Here is a 17540-nt window from a genome sequence, read left to right as displayed (position 1 = left end):
TACAAACTTTCTCACAACTCTACCCCCTATTTATTATTTAATTTGGAGAGGGTGAGAATATGTGTGGAGAGGGTGAGAGCACGTGAATAACTGATCATGTGATATATACAGAGATATAATTTGCTTATATTGAGTAACACGGCAATAAAAGTAGGTACGTGAAGTTAAGAGTTTTAATTGCGAGTTTAATAAAATGATGAAAATTTTATATTTATATTAAAAACTCTTTTTTTGTTCCTTTTTTTTTATTAAAAAGAATTAATGATAAAAAAACCATCATAAACTATCGTATTTGTAAGTTCCATACTCAATTATCAGTCGATTTCTTTTTCTACCTCAACTATTATAATCAATACATCAAAGTTGATTAGGCCAACTATTTTCCTTTTCTATTTGAACTATCTTCATCTACTTAACTAACTAGGTGTGCTTTTAATACATAGATGACAATAGTTCAAGTTGAAAAAAAGGGTAGATAATCAGGGGCGGCTCAACGCAATCTGAGGCCTAAAGCGAAATTTCAATTAGAGGTCTAAAATCTAAATAAACTTCATATGCATTAATTTTTTTTTTAAAAAAAAAACTTACATTTTTAAATGCAAAGTATACTTAATATTATTTTTTTATAAATGATTTATTCGATTTCTTTTACAATTATTAGCTTTAGATAAGATTTTATCAATTCAACGTTGAAAAACATTTCTTACTCGGGCAATTATTATATGAATTGTTAACATAGAATTTGATTCAACAAGTTGATAATTTTATATACCCCACATTTTACTATGCTTGTTGTAATGCTTGAAAATCTAAGAAGAAATAGAAAAAGAATTTACAATTCACTCAACACTTTTCGACTATTGATTCATATTTTTGATAGAATATTACTCTAACTTATCAAAAATTTAAAGAAGAGAGTGTAAAAGGAGTTAAAAGAATAAAATAATGTGAATATTAGTGTAGTGAGTGTAAGAAAATAAAACATTTTTTCTTGATTTCTTCTATTTAAATGGGATTAAAGAGAATAAAAAATATATATATTTTAAAAAATATATATTATCATAAATAATCAATCTTTTCTATAAAAATTTAGCACATAATTTATTATTGGTAAAAAATTGAGGCCCCCTAAAATTGAGGGGCCTAAGGCCAATGCCTTATTCAAATAAGCATAGAGCCGGCCCTGTAGATAATAATAGTTCAAAAATTCTAATAGAAAAAAAAAGAACAACTAATAATTAAAATCGCAAAAAGTGATAGCTCAAATATATTTTTAATTATTAATTCAATTAAAAAATATAAATTCTAAATTCTAAATCTACTTATTTCTAGTAGACATAAAGTTTTTATTGTAGGACATAGGTAGACATAAAGTTCTTTTAAGGCCTAATCCATCGGTGACCATCTAAAGTTGACACAAATTTTCACTTAGACACTTTAACTAGGATTTGTTCATTTTAGACACCTCATGTCATGCCTCGTTATGTCTTTTTGACACTTTTTTGACAATCAGCCAAATGTGTAAGGTGTGTGTGACACACTCGCGAGGACATGTCAAAGTGATAAATTAAATAAAGACACGTGGCATATATGTCAAAAATAATTTTTAAATAATGAAATTTGTATAGAAAAAATGGTCAATCACTCAATGACAAGTGTCATTTTAAAACCCTTTTTTTTTTAAAAAAAAAACACAACCTATAATAATTATCTTCTCCAGCAACCCCACCCCCAGACCCCTTTCCCACCCACCCAATCCCTAAATCCCTCCCCCATCCAAATCGTCTTCCCCCGCCCAAATCGTTTTCTCAGTGAACTTTTTTCTTTCAAGTATATGTTAGTTCCTCACTTAAGACGCAAAACTTTCTTGTTCAATCTTTCTTAATTGTTTTTCTCCATTGGTTCTATGTTTTTTCATAAATCAAATTAATTATAGCTTGATCTACTAAAATGTTGGTTGTTTTTGTTAACTAATTAGCACCATCAAATCTACTTCTCCATGGAAGTCATTTAAGTTTTGGGAGATGGTGGTTAAAAAATGGGGAAGAGGATGAAAAAAATAAAATAAAAATGAATTTAATAAGCTTTTTACGTGTTGGTAGTAAGTGTATCTCACTCATTATGTCATGTCAGTAAAAAGTGTCAAACTTACACAGCGGGACATGACATGAGGTGTCTAGAATGAACAAAGTCTAATTAAGGTGTTTAAGTGAAAATTTGTACCAATTTTAAGTAGTCACCGATGGATTAGGCCTTCTTATAATTATAGGACATTGTTGATTAGTAGTTATCATATAATAAATGTACTTGCATAAAGAAGAGAGTTTGGTGTAATATCTGACTGGTCACATCAGTGCTACAAAACTTCAAAGGAAAATATATATAAATGAAACTGATAGATATAAAAGGTCATAATTAGAATTTATTTTCATGTCTAGTTAAATTATTAGTGGAATGCAAATTCCAATTATATATACAAATAATAATTCACAGTGTTTCATGTTAGTAGTAAGGACAAAGAGAAAATAGATTATTTACTTGGAGATATCAATAAAAAATTGGTGAACTTTGATAAAGTTGTGGGTGGAGGGAAATTAAACAATCCCCCTTCCTAAATTTTGTTAGCTAGGGTGGTAACAAAGTTTTGGATAAGCAACGGTTGGTGGAATTAAAGTACGTGGTTGGTGTAGCTAGCTTGTAGGTTTGTAGTTGTCGAAGTGTAGCATTAAGGAGGTTCGGTTGGTAAAGTTTTATATAAATACTGACTAATAGAGTGAACGTACGTAGATAGTGGATGTAGCTAGTTTGTAGTTGTTAAAGGGTAGCATTAAGATGATTTAAGTAAAAAGATTTTGATTAAGCTTGAATTATTATATTGAATATAAAAAGTTGACATAGCTAGCTTGTAGCTATTGATGTGTAGTATTAAGGTGGTTCAGTTGGTAAAGTGATCTTGTATTATAAGCTCTGGCTATTAATAGAGTGAACGTAGGTAGGGGATGTTACTAGTTCGTAGCTGTTAAAGTGTAGCATTAAGATGATTCAAGTATAATAAAGTGAACATATCTAAGGGATATTACTAGTTTGTTAAAGTGTAGCATTAAGATGATTCAAGCAATAAAATCTTAATTAAGCACGAATTATTACATTAAATGTAGGTAGTTGATGTAGCTAGCTTGTAGCTATCGAAGTGTAGCATTAAAGCAGTTTGGTGGTAAAGCCTTGTATAAGCTCCGACAAATAATATATATAGGTAGTGGATATAACTACTTTATAGCTGTTAAAGTGTATGGATTAAGAAGGTTCAAGTGATAAATTTTTACGTAAACTCGAATTACTATAGTGAATGTAGTTAGTTTGTAGCTATCGAAGTGTATCATTAAGGTAGTTCAGTTGGTAAACGCCTTGCATAAGCTTCAACTAATAAAATTTATATAGGTAGTGGATGTAACTATCTTGTAGATGTTGAAGTATAGCATTAAGATAATTCAAGTAATAAAACATTGCGTTAAGCTCGAATTACTAAAGTGAACATATATAGGTAGTTGATGTAGCTAGCTTGTAGCGATTATAATGTAGCATTGATGTGATTTGGATAGTAAAATCTTAGATAAGCAAGGGTTAATAAAGTAGATGTACGTAGTTGATCGATATAACTAATTTGTAGCTGTTAAAGTATAATATTCCGATGATTAGGATGATAAGGCCTTGAATAAACTCATTATTATATTTGAATTGTATACGAGGCCTAGAGTATATTTGAATTATGTAATTTCTTGATACATTAATACAAAGGAATTTCTCGGGTTCGATCCCTGGATATGGAGAAAGTCCTATTGGGAGCGTCACCCCTAAATGGCCCTATAGTACGCGATTCAAATTTAATCGGAGCTCCAATGTTAACTCTGGATACCGATCGGGAAAAAAATAATATACAAAGGGATTAGTTTGGATTGAAAAAACAAATTTGATGTGACAGATATTATTTGCTTATATATTGCAATAGGATGAGTCACATGTCACTAATGTAAGTAGGCTAAAAGTTCTCATGTATAGGACAAGGTTGGTTGGTTATTGGAGTAGTATATTATTAATGTGCTTGCTTAAAGAATATTTTTTCTCCGTCTTAAATTATCTGTCGTGATTTTTAAAAATAATTATCTTAAATTATAAATCGTTTGAGAAGTGTAATTAAGACAAAATTATCTCATTTTATCCTAAATAGTTATTATTTTGAAGACTACAAACATCTCAATTATGCGATGTTATGATTATTCAAATATCAGTAAAAGATAAAATAACTAAAACCTCCTCCTATTTAATTAAAGATGCGTATAAAGAGAACCATGACAAATAATTTGAGACGGAGACAATATATATGCCCTGGAACGTCAGTGCTACAAATATCAAGGAAATTATCAATGAAATTGACAGATATAAGGGAACATGAGGAAATATTTTCATATCTAGTAAAAAAAAAAAGAAAACGTCAAATTGTATGGTACAACTTACAACTATTTTATAACTGTTAAAGTGTAGCATTGAGACAATTGATCGCTAATTAGTAAGGCCTTGGATAAATTCGAGTTAATAGAGTGAATATAGCTAATTTGTAACTATTTAAGTATGACATAAAGGTAATTCGAGTGATAAAGCCTTGTATGTACACATTTAATTTTATTATTGAAATTTACACTCGTGAATAATAGGACAACGTAGTAAGTATACATTTAATTTTATTATTGAAATTTTAACTCGTGATACTATAGTTTGAATTATAATTGATTTAATCGGGAACTCAAAGCAATGGTCCCTATTGAATCGAACGATTTTTTTCAGTATATTATCTGACATCAAGCCATGATTAAAATTGTACTGCAAAATGTGTGGGAAATTATTATCTGTTGGTAGCATGTGTGTCAATCAATTCAAATCCAATTGTACATATATCTAATATAGTTTTGTCTGTCAATAAACTTTATATGACTCATAAAGAAGAATTCCTAGCCAGCCACACGTAAGTATTTAACTTATAGGGTAAATAATAATATAAAATTTGAAGTACAATCACATGTTGAAACTTGAAAGAACAAGAAAAAACAGGAACCTCACTTAAAAATGAGGTGTGCTAGAGGGTGGGAATAAGGACTACGAGGGTTGAGTGGCGCAGATGAGGTGCGCTAGAGGGTGGAGATGGAGATTACGAGGGCGGGGTGAAGATGAGGTGTGCTGGAGGATGGGGACAGGGACTAAGAGGGTGGGGTAAAGATGAGGTGTGTTGAAGAATGGGGAAGGAGGTTACGAGAGCGGGGTAAAGATAAGGTGTGTTGAAGGATGGGGAAGGAGGTTATGAGGGTGAGGTGAAGAGCATGTGTGCTGAAAGATGGGATAGGGACTATGAGGGCGGGGTAAAGATGAGGTGTGTTGAAGGATGGGGAAGGAGGTTACGAGGGCGGGGTAAAGAGCAGGTGTGCTGGAAGATGGGATAGGGACTACGAGGGTGGGGTAAAGATGAGGTGTGTTGAAGGGTGGGGAAGGAGGTTACGAGGGCGGGGTGAAGAGCAGGTGTGTTGGAAGGTGGAGACACAATTAATATTAAATGTCACTAGCGAAATTTATTTTTTTCTATATTAGAAAAGTTATTTTTTCTCATTTTTACAAAAGTTATTTTTTTAGAGAAAGTATTTTCTAAAAAATTTAACCTACATCAAAAAAATTATCTTCCCCTACCCATTGAACACATCCCAAGAGATAAATTCTCTTTCATTTATTGGTGTTTACAATTTGGTGAAAATTCAATCTAACTAAAACATCAAATCAAATCAATTAAATTTAATATATATATATTAATATAAATATTAATTTATTTTTAATATTTTTATATATGTAAAGTATTAATATGATATAATTGAGACATTTTCTTTTTGAAAAGTCAAAATCATAATTTTTTATAATACGAATATATGTAAGTTATAGCTGATCAATCTATGATAACCAATTTATCATACCGCATAATACCAAATCATACCAAATTATTTAATATAATATTTTTAAAAGCCATAAACCAAAATTATCGAATCAAACTTTTCAATACCATATCCAGCTCACCCATAATTAGCACACAAGCCTAATAGAAGGTAAAGAGGCTCTGTCACTCTCTTATTTCTTTGTTCAAATTCAAAATATATGGAATTTTCTATGACTATATTAAATCATTTAAACTTTCTTTATGCTAAGCTAAGTAATCTATAATGACCTAATTTACATATTTAATATTTTAATTAAAGTTTTAAAAGCAAAGTTAATGGATGTGTGATACATCTTTGAGACGTAAGGAACACTACCACTAATAATTAATACTCCCTTTTCTCAATTCATGTAACATATTTCGTTTTTTATTATCAAACAGATTAAGATTGATCGGACATTTGCACATGAAATTTTCATTTTTTTAAAAATTACATTTATATATTTGTAAACTACGTAAAAAGTACTATAAGTCACAATAATTGACAATTCAAAATATTCAAAAGATATATTGAAAAATTTACAATAAAAAATAGAGTTATTTAAATCTCAAAATCCGAAATGCGTACAACATCAATATTAATATTATACACGCGTGACCAAATGTCCAAATCTTCAATCCGTACACATGTGATTAAATGAAATATGTCAATTATCAAACATGGTTGAGGCCATCCCATCTGTTTGCCTTACTTGATAATTTTTAAAGAATTGTTTTAACTTTTTTTCCCTTTCGATATTTGTACAGGAGTCGAATTAATTAATTTGAAATCAAATTATAAGATTTCATTTTTTGTAAAAAAGATAACTTTATATTTGAGAGTCCGTTTAGATTGGCTTAAAGGTTGGTCAACATACTTTTAAGTCAGTTTTTGACTTATGCAAATATTTAACAAATATAAAAATAACTTAAAATAAATAAAAAATGACTCAAAATAAGTTAGGAAGTATTTGACAAGTGTAAAAATAACTTAAAATACGTTTAAAATGACTTAAAATAAGTTAAAAATCAAAAGTAGGTCTTCCTTTTTTTTTTTATTTAAAAGTTATTTAAGTTTGACATTTTTATTTTTAACTTAAAAACTTTTTTTTTTAAAGTCAAGCGATTTAGCACACTCGATGGTACTATTTTACGATATAATCGATTTTGATTCTGAAATGATAACACCAAATGAGTTCTAAGATTCAAACTCAAAATCTTTTATTAAAAATGAATGCGCAAAACAACATATTCTCCTTACGATGACTAAGTAACATTTGATATGTTACACATCATTTTTATTGAGAAAATTGAACAAATGACATATTTAAATATTCTTATTACTAGTCTTAATAGGATTCTTAAGTTTTCAAGTTCTAACTCGTAAAATTTGATTGACTAGTGATAATCAACCAATTGAAGCAAATACCTATTAAAGTGAAGCATATTTTATGTGTTTTACAGTGATAAGATATTATACTATAAATACTTTTTCGCATGGATCAATAATTCCATTTCTAAATTAATTAGTCTCTTCTAAATGTTATAAGTATTAAATTAATTTTTATTTTGTAAGTGGTATCCTCTCAATAGGGTTACTACGAGTTTGATATCATTTTAAATTGAACCTTGATCGAAATCATGTCCTACCTTTCACCTTTCATTCATTACGAGCTGGAAAGACTAAAAAAAAAAAGAAAATTTTCGATGGACACACAACCCTTCGGGAATTAACATTTGAACATTGGGAAATTTGCCTCTTGAGACTGGGTTTCCTAAGCGAAATTCCTCTTTGCCTTTTCCTTGTCTCGGCAAAAATACTTATCATTCTACCACAATTCTGTGTGATTGTTTAATCTTTTGATCATCTCCATGAAGTTACTATCTTTATTGTTGAAGCTATTCACATTTTTTTTCGAGTATTACCTCAAAATGATTCAAATGAAAAGTTCATAAGCATGTATATGCAAATGGGGATGAAAAATGGGACGAGGCGGGTGGTTGCGAGGCAAATCCATGCACAACCGTCAAGATTTCAACCCACCTTCCATAGCATAATCTGTTGTTATACATTCACGAATTTAAAAGGTTTTTTTCAAACCCGTGACCCGCCTCGTACCACATGAAATATTAAAAAATATATATTTAAATCCACCGCTCCGCCCCACACCCATAAAATTGTTAACCCACTCTATTCCGATGCCATCCCTAGATTTTTTTTTTCTTTGCATGTAGTTACACAAAATTTTACCAACATCATTGGGCATTTAAAATGGTTGAATTAACCAATATATGTTAATGCTAGCATCTGAACTCCACTTTCATTTTGAGATGAGGGAAAATAGATTTGTTCTTCGTACCTAATACAACCTCACATGTAGTGGTGGAGTCAGGATTTTCAATAAGAGGGTTTAAAATCTGAAGAAGTGAACACACGAACTAGTCAAAAGGGATTCGACATCTATTATATATACCTAAAAAATAATTTTAACTATGTATATATAGTAATATTTTCCGCTGAAGGAGATTCGGATGAACCCCTAAGAACATACTGGCTCCACCCCTGCTCACATGTCCTTATAGCGGGTTGATCGTAATAATTTAATGACTTTATCAATCATACTATAAAGATTTTTCAAAGATACATATAATTAAGTAGACATTAATTTTGCTAGTTCGTTCGTAAATATAGTCTTGGATATAGCTCATAATGGGAAAAAAGTCTGAAATATATTCAAACTTTAACCGAAATTGTTGTTACGATACCGAACTTTGGAAATGACCTTTTACCCCTCTGCACTATTTAATAGTATATTTTAAAGGTATATATGTGTTTACTTGGACATCATAAATATTGCATCATTATAAATAGTAATGTGTCCACGTGGGCACATATATACCTTTAAAATACACTATTAAATAGTGCAGGGGTAAAAAGTCCTCCATAAAGTTTGGTATCGTAACAGAAATTTCGGCCAAAGTTAGAGTATTTTTCAGACCCCTTTCCCTTCATTCTATATGTTGCTAGTTTTAATATACTAAGATATTTTTGTGTGTCTCGTTCAAATATTTTACTATCTTATTATTATACGATATATCGAATAACCTACTTTTTATACCTTGTTGAAATTGAATTTTTAAATTAGATTAGATAAAGACCTTATTACATCTTTAAACTTTATGTAAGAACTATTTAAAAAATGTATCAACTTTTCGAAGTATTATAAAATCAACATTGGCACACAAATAAAGACCAGACATCGGACAAAAATTGGAACACAACAAGAGAATAGAAAAAATGTTGACCCAAAAAGAAAGTAAAATGATATTTCTTCTATTTTAATTTATTTATCATATTTTAATTTGATGTGAAATCGTATAAATAAAAAAGTTCTTAAAATCTTTTAGTTTTAAACCAAGGATATAAAAAATTTACTAAAATATTCATTAATCTTGTGGTTTTACACATATTAAGTGGAAGGTTCGAACTAATAAGAAACATTAATTTTGACGCACTATAAAGAAAAATATGACAAATGCATTTAAACGAAGGAAGTAATAGAATATTTGACGGCAAGAAATGATAAATATTGAGGAAATTTGTCATAAATATTTGATTCCGCATTGTAATTAAGATAAATTCAGTCAAAGTAAAGTAATCTCGATCACTTTATAACCGTTCCCTCATTTTCCGCCTTCCAATCCCCTCATTAATAAAAAAGAACTCAGTCAAAGTAGAGCAATCATATTACTTTGATTGCTTTCTAATCCCCTCTCCCATTTTTCGTTTTCTGATCCCAATTTAAAATAATTATTAAAAAAAAGAATCGCGTCAAAGTAAAACAATCTTAGTAACTTCATTGCTTGTAATCACATTTCCCATTTTCTGCCTTCCAAACCCCCAAGGTAAAATATTTTATTTTTTAAAAATCGAGTCAAAATAAAGAAATCTTACTAGATTACTTTTTAATCCCCTTTCTAATTTTCCGCCTTTTGAGCCCCTAATTAAATAATAATAAAAAAATCAGTCAAAATAAGCTCACTCAACAACAAATATAAATTCTCAACACACACTTTAAACGCCCCACGAAACTCTCCCTATCAGTCAGAAAAAGTAGTAGTTGCCGGCCGGTGAACATTTCAGGTGAAAAATGGAGAAGCATTTGATTCAACCGGCGGTGGCTGCGCTTCTCTCATCGGTGATCGCGTTTAGATCTTACAAGCGCAAGTCACTCAGCTTGTCCGGAGCCATTGCTGGAGTCATTGTGATGTTTATTCACCTCGCTGTTAACTACAGGTCTGCTGCATTCGCTTAGATACTTTATTCTTAGTTTTTTTGATTGATTTCGTTTTTATGATTTCTGATTCATTGATTGATTTCATTAGATTTGGAGCGATGCTGCTGGTGTTCTTTTTTACTTCTTCAAAGTTTACCAAGTTTGGAGAAGATAGGAAAAGGAAAATTGATGCTGAATTCAAAGAGGGGGGTCAACGCGATTGGTACTTCTCTGATTTTGACTCTTTGAATATAGCTCTATCATGAAAATCAATTTATATGGTGTTTTTTGTACTTTAGATTATCGTATTATTTTGTTGTAGTAAATGTTCCCTTTTGAAGGGGATCTTTGGAGTAACCGGTAAAGATGCCTCTATGTGACCTCCTCGTTATATGTTTAAGCTGTAGGAATAGCCTCTTGTAGAAATGCTGGATAATACTGGGTACAATAGATCGTTGCCTCTTGTAGAATGCAGGATAATGCTGTGTACAATAGATCCTTGCCTCTTGTAGAATGCAGGATAATGCTGTGTATAATAGATCCTTGTGGTCTGACCCTTCCCTGGGCTCTGCACATAGCAAGAGCTTTAGTGTTTCGGATTGCCTTTTTTTTTTTAAGTTAATGTTCCTTTTGTCCGGACTATTATTCATTTTTCATACTATCACTACCTATTGTTTGTGTGTCTTATTATCTTGTTGGTTTCTCCGTTTGTTGCTATTGTCACTTTTTCACCCTTTGCTCCGCCAAGGGTCTTTCGGAAACCTCTCTACCTTCTTAAAGGTAGGGGTAAGGTTTGTGTACATTCTACCCGGTCTCAGACCCCACTTGTGGAAACACATTGGGTTTGTTGTTGTTTGTTCTCCACTTTTTTTTTTTTTTTTTTTTTTTTTTAACTTAGATAATTCTCCATCTATCTCTGTTTTTAGCATGTACTCTTGCTTCCTCCCAGCTCTTCTGAACCTCTATGATTCCCTGGGAGGAGATGCCTTTGAGACTTAGAAATATTCTCCATAGTTTCTGAGTGTAATTGCAGGGTAGAAACATATGGTTCACTAGGGATGGCAATGGGGTGGAGCGGTTATGGGGCAGGGCAGGTTATAGTGTTTGCGGGGCGGGGCAGATAAGAGTTTTTGTGGGGGCAGGGCGGGTACAAAATATATTTTTTTAAAATTCATGCGGGCGGGGCGGATATACGGGTTGTGAATTTTTCTTTTGAACTTAATTAAAGGAAAGGGTAAAACCTAAAATACTACAACAAGACTACATCAAATGTTAATATAGATTGACATTTTTCTTTTTTTGAAGTTGTAGTTTGTGCAAAAAGTTGGTATCTTTTGGTGTTATAGCTAATGTATCAAGGATTTATAAGTAGTTGACAGTACTTTATGCAGTTGAATTTTGCACAACCTGATTCAAAATGGAAGTTGAATTTTGCTTGTCCAATTCCAATTATTTTCTTTTAGAAAATTTATTATTGACAACTGAATTTGTTTCTTTATGAAGTTGCATTTGTTTTTTCAACGCAGTAGGTTGATAACTGGTATATTTTTAATAATAAATTATGCGGGGTGGGGCGAAATCTTTGCGGGTTTATGTGGGTTTGCCCCGCACCCGCCCCGCCCCCCGCTCTGACCCATTTCCCATCCCTATGGTTCACTGTCTCAGATGTTTCCTTACAAAGAAAACATCCAGAGCATAAGTTATCCCTCTCTTCATCACATTGTCCTGAGTCAAAGCTGCTTCCTTGGCCAATAACCATATGAAACAAGATACTTTGTAAGGTATCCTATTTTTCCAAGTTAGCTTCCATGGCCAATGTGGATTATGATGGCTTGGTTGATCCATCATCTTGTAAGCTTGTTAATTTTGACACCTTTGTTGTTACCACTCCACCATAATATATCCTCCCCAATCTGAAAGCACATTAAAGGTGTCCACAGTGATAAGAAATTTAGCAACTCTCATAATTTTTTTCCAGTCATTTTGCTACCTTCTAAAGGTGATTTTCCTATCAGTTTCAAAGAAAGTTCCACCCATGTGGTGTCGATAGCCCTGCTATGGACCTTTGTTGGAACAAAGCTAGATTGAAGATATCTGGGAATAGAGCTTCCAAATTGCCCTTTTTTTTTTTTTTGATGACAAGGGAAACCCGCAGCCGCTACCCTTTGGGTGCGCAAAGGGTAAAACCCCCGCTCCTATGCAATAGCTCGCAAACAACATAGGAGAGGTAACCCGCACTAGGCAAGCTCGGTGCGACGAGCTCGACCCAGAAGGCAAACCCCTTTCTTTCGTTGGCAAGGGATTTCAAACTTGAGACCTCCAACATGGAAGTCCCAAGCCCAAACCACTGGGCCACTCCGAAGGGTCTTCCAAATTGCCCTTTTCATACCATTCATCCTTCCAAAACTTGGTCTTTCTTCCATTCACCACTTTTTTCTTTGAGTTGTTCTTCACCTCATCCCACATGTCTCTTAGGGTCGTTTGGTGTGATGGATAAGAGAAAATAATCCTGGGATAAGTTTTAGTACCTTTGAATTCTTTGTCCGTAGTCAAAGCTGCTTCCTTGGCCAATATCCATATGAAACATGATACTTTGTAAGGTATCCTATTTTTCCAAGTTTGCTTCAATGGCCAATTTGGATTATGGTGGCTTGGTTTATCTATCATCCTGTAAGCTTGTTAACTATGAATACACCTTTGAAGGTGTCCACAGTGTTGAGAAATTCAGCAACCTAAACCTCTGCACTTAGAGAAAAGTTTTCTTGATGGTATCTCGTTTCTGGATCAAAACCTCCATCTGAGTTTTCGATTTATTCTATGGAGATTGCTTATCCTTTCTTCTTTTTATATTTTAGTTTTTGCTTTTTAAGACCTAAGGAAATGATTCTTCACTTCAAATGAGTGTGTTCTATGTGATGCAAGTAGCACTTCAAATGAATTTGTTGTATGTGATACAAGTATATAACTATTCTCTTTTTTCCCAAACAGTTTCATGTTAAAAAAAAAACGCATGAAAAGATTTTGATTTAGAACTGAAATGGTTCCAGGTTTTTGAGCCAATATTGTTATCCTATCACAAGGGTCTGTTCTGTTCATTATCCTGTTTAAGATGCTAAATGATCAAATGACTGTAGCAGAACATAAGTTCTCTGTTTGTGGTAGTGAAAGATCAATAGATCTGGATATTAACTCTTTAAAGAATTACCTGATGAAGGATAATTGGGAGATTAAGATGGTGAACCTGTGCATCAGAATCAACTTGCTTTAATTCTACAGACTGATCTGTTGCTGTTATGCTCTCTTTGCATCTCCGTAAATTTGATGACAATTTTGAAATCCTGTTTTCTAAAGCTAAGGGCTATATCTTGGGATTATGTGAAATCAAAATCTTAATTTTCACTGTTTCATGTTTATTCAAGTTGGAATTCTTTCCCTTTTCTCCTATCCTTTTTTTGTTGCTATTAGAATTTTTGCTTTTTGTTTCATTTCAATGACAAGGTACTTAATCATAAACCTCATCTTCAAAAATTTCGAGTGCTGATGAGCCATGAGGACAGTTATTTGAATGTGAATATTAAGTCATTTTTAGAATTTTTTTTACATTAGGACGTTATATGCTCTGTGATTAAAACCAATATTTTCAACCAATTTCGTCATTTGTTGCAAACTTTCCATAAAACCAATATTTTCTATCAATTTCATCATTTGTTACAAACTTTCCAGAATATCTCTTTGTAGCCCTTATATTTGTCAAAAAGTGATTATATCCTAACATCATAAATTTACAACTTCACCTAGTCATTATGGATATGAATAGAGGAAAAGAATTTTTTTTGGAGGTACAACATGTGTTGGATATGTTTGTTTTACCATTGTGACGCTTTATTCAAGATGGTTGTAATTTCCACTGAACATATTTTGTACTTTGTGATTGGACACCACAGTAACCTTGTAGAAATGCCACAAGTAATGTGAGAGAGGTCTTAGCTTTCCTCATTAGTATTTTAATTTGTGTCTACAGGATTCAAGTCCTTTTCAATGGTGGCATCGCAACCCTTTTGGTTCTGACTGTATGGACAGTGATTGGGTCAGAGGACAAATGTCTGGATTCAAAAGAGTCACACATGATAACATCTTTAATTGGTGGTATCATTGGTCAGTACTGCTGCTGCAATGGGGACACATGGTCTTCAGAGCTTGGGATACTTAGTAATGAGGAGCCTCGACTAATTACAAACTTCAAGGTGTGAATTCATAGCTTTGACATCCGCTAATTCCTTAGTTTTTCATTTATTCTGACACCTCATACATAGGAGAAAACACTGTAGAATGTCTTTTATCTTTAGTGTTCGTTAGGAATCAAATAAACTGATAAAACTTTCCCTTTATCTATTTCATCCTTGCGAATTTCAATTAGTTTATTGAGAGTCAAGTATGAGCTAATCTCATAATAAGCCAAGTGCTTCTCTACTTAAGCTTGGAAACATGATAGCTACCTTAAGATTTTCATGATAATCAATTTATTATTCTTTATCTCGACCCTTTTTGAACTTTTATCAGACGGTTCAAGATTAAGAGATTATGTTTCTCATTTCTCCGTTGTACTTAAAATCAGCCAGTTCGAAGGGGTACAAATGGTGGAGTGACAAAAGCAGGACTCTTGGCTGCAGCAGCAGCAGGCACTGTCATTGGATTGACATTTGTAGTCCTGGGATTTTTCACTACAAAGTGCACATCTGATGTGACTGTAAAACAGCTTTTTGTCATACCACTTTCTGCATTGGCTGGAGTATGTGGAAGTGTTATTGATTCTTTGTTGGGAGCAACACTACAATTCAGTGGATTCTGTTCTGTTCGGAAGAAGGTCAGCCATAGTTTATCTCTTAAAAGAACTAAGTTGATTTGTTTACACAAGAAATAGTACATATTAACTGATCACCCCTCCCCCTCTTCTCTGTGAAAGAAAACTGAAAAATTAGGAGACGACTGTCAATATGTTTCCTAAAACCATAAAAGCAATCCATGCCATGTTTGTGTAAGATGGTTCTCGTCCGGATCTGAGTTTACATGGCTATAATTTTATCGGTATTTGAGAAGCTCTTGAAGTTGTGTAAATACTCTTTGTGCTCTGATATCCAATCGAACTATTCTTTTAGCAATTGAAAGGAATTTGGTAAAAATACAAGCAGTTTCTTTTGCATACCTAAACTAAAGGTCTTTATAACTTGCTTAACCAAAAGAAGAGATAAAGCCAGTCTACTGTATGTTCAGGAACCTATCATTTTTCTAAAATTTTGTGCACACAGCTGTTCTCTTTGGCTGACTTTAATTATTGAAGCTGTTTCTGTTGAGTTTACATGGTATGTGATATTTAAAGCAAAGACATACCTGCAGAAAAGATATAGAGAAAAAAAGGATATTGAGTTCATTGTGCAAATGAGCAAATGAGTAACAAAAAGAAAACAACAATTTAGAGTTTGGACACTTGATATTCTTCTTCCATGTAGGTTATTGATGCTTCATACTTCATGATATCTTACCTTGCAGGTGGTTGGGAAGCCAGGACCAACTGTGAAGAGAATATCTGGTCTTACTGTCCTTGATAATAATGCAGTGAACCTCGTATCAATATTGCTGACAACGGCTATAACCTCCATTGCCTTCTTATACATTTTCTGAATGTATCCACCCAGCTCAATTTGAATTCTGTAGTATTTTGTATCATCTTCCAGCAACAATGAGGATTATGTTCATGCTATAAATGCTACTAAGTATCATAATCCCTATCGAGATTAAATGAGAGAATTTTTTCTCAATGCTGCCATTTTGATCTCAAAGTAATCAATTGTTTCTTCTTTCTTGTTTTGTTTTTATTTTCGTCATCCCCCCTTTATGTTTATAGACATGAAAAAGGTATGTGGAGCTATCCATTAGAAGCAATGGCTACACGCAGGCAAAACAATCATTGCCATGTAGTTCATAATAGATAGGACTGCACAAAAGAACAACGATGTTTTTAAAACTAAACGTTTGAAAGTTAATACATTGAAGTGCTACCATGAATTAGAGGACAGGTTCATGGTAGCACTTCAATGTATAAGCTTTCACACGTTTAATTTTAAAAACATTGTTGTTCTTCTGTGCAGTCCTATCTATTGTGAACTCCGTGGCAATGATTGTTTTGCCTGCATGTAGCCGTTGCTTCTAATGGATAGCTCCACATACCTTTTGTTTGCTGCTTTTCATGATTTTCAGTTGAGTTATGCGTTCTTTTTACCCTTTTTGTTGTCATGTTCTCTTCTACCAATATGTTCACATTGTACAAATGAAGCTTTGAGGTTAGCTCTTGGTTATAAGTTGAGAAAATTTCATAGATAGTGATAGTTTTGTCCCTAATTAGGAAACATAGTGATAGTTTGTGTATTTACAAAACGTAGCAACAATTTGTTTCAAATTTAGCGGATATCTTGTAACTGCACGCAAGTGAAATACACTGTATCTGCGCGCTTACAATATCTCTGCCTAACTGAAAATCGCGCGGATGCTAGATCAACTTAAATACAATTTAATACTCTTTACAGTCATCCCAAAAATGTCACACATACAACTTACAAGCATGCAACAATACACTTTACATTCATACAACATACACTTGTATGTCACTATATTTCAGTGTATCACTCTTATATTTTATGAAAGCTGGTCGTTATGCAACTGCTTGATTGTCTTCTATTTTAGTGGATATCCTTTGAAGAAGGCAGAAGCATATGCTTCATTAAGAAAGTAAGCTCCATCCATCCTTTGCACTATGTAGTTTCAATTTCAGGCATGCTCGCTTTCTCTTTTGTGGCATTCTCTGTCCTCTGAATATCTACTTTGACATGCATAAATGATCTTTTGACTGACATCGCCAAAGTAGCTGCTAGCACTAGAGATTGTAAGAGTCCTGAAAATTTTATTTGCTTATGCAAGATTTTGGTAAATTTGAGGATTTCGTTAGCATGCTTGCAACATCGATGCTATAATCCAGCCAATGTCTATAGCCATATAAAACCACAAGATTGTCTGTCTGAACATGTATAAACAGCAAGCTTAGAGTTTTTGATGTCACTGATCGTCAATCTCCTTCTCTTTTTGATCTTTTGGCTTCTCAAATTTGATAGCAACATATACTATGCGTCAGGGTAAACTCTGTTGTTTGTGATTTATTCTTTTGGCAAGTGATAAATGATTGGCTGGCAGATCTGAAGCATTTG

At 32.7% G+C, this 17540-nt stretch overlaps 1 protein-coding gene across 1 annotated transcript; it reads left to right on the top strand.

The window, feature by feature from the left end:
• The first annotated feature begins 10057 nt into the window (after positions 1 to 10057).
• On the top strand, positions 10058 to 16157 carry LOC125806882 (protein PGR). The gene is made up of 5 exons (XM_049486639.1): positions 10058 to 10304; positions 10394 to 10507; positions 14306 to 14528; positions 14900 to 15148; positions 15832 to 16157. The coding sequence occupies exons 1-5, from the start codon at positions 10159 to 10161 to the stop codon at positions 15961 to 15963; spliced, it is 864 nt and encodes a 287-aa protein (XP_049342596.1). The 5' UTR covers positions 10058 to 10158; the 3' UTR covers positions 15964 to 16157.
• Positions 16158 to 17540: the final 1383 nt, after the last annotated feature.

Source organism: Solanum verrucosum, unplaced genomic scaffold (genome assembly GCF_900185275.1).
Source record: "Solanum verrucosum unplaced genomic scaffold, falcon-dt-bn FXZP01000196.1, whole genome shotgun sequence".
In the NCBI taxonomy this organism is placed as follows: domain Eukaryota; kingdom Viridiplantae; phylum Streptophyta; class Magnoliopsida; order Solanales; family Solanaceae; genus Solanum; species Solanum verrucosum.
The sequence above is the reverse complement of the archived record's forward strand: the minus strand, read 5'-3'. Positions and strand labels throughout refer to the sequence as shown.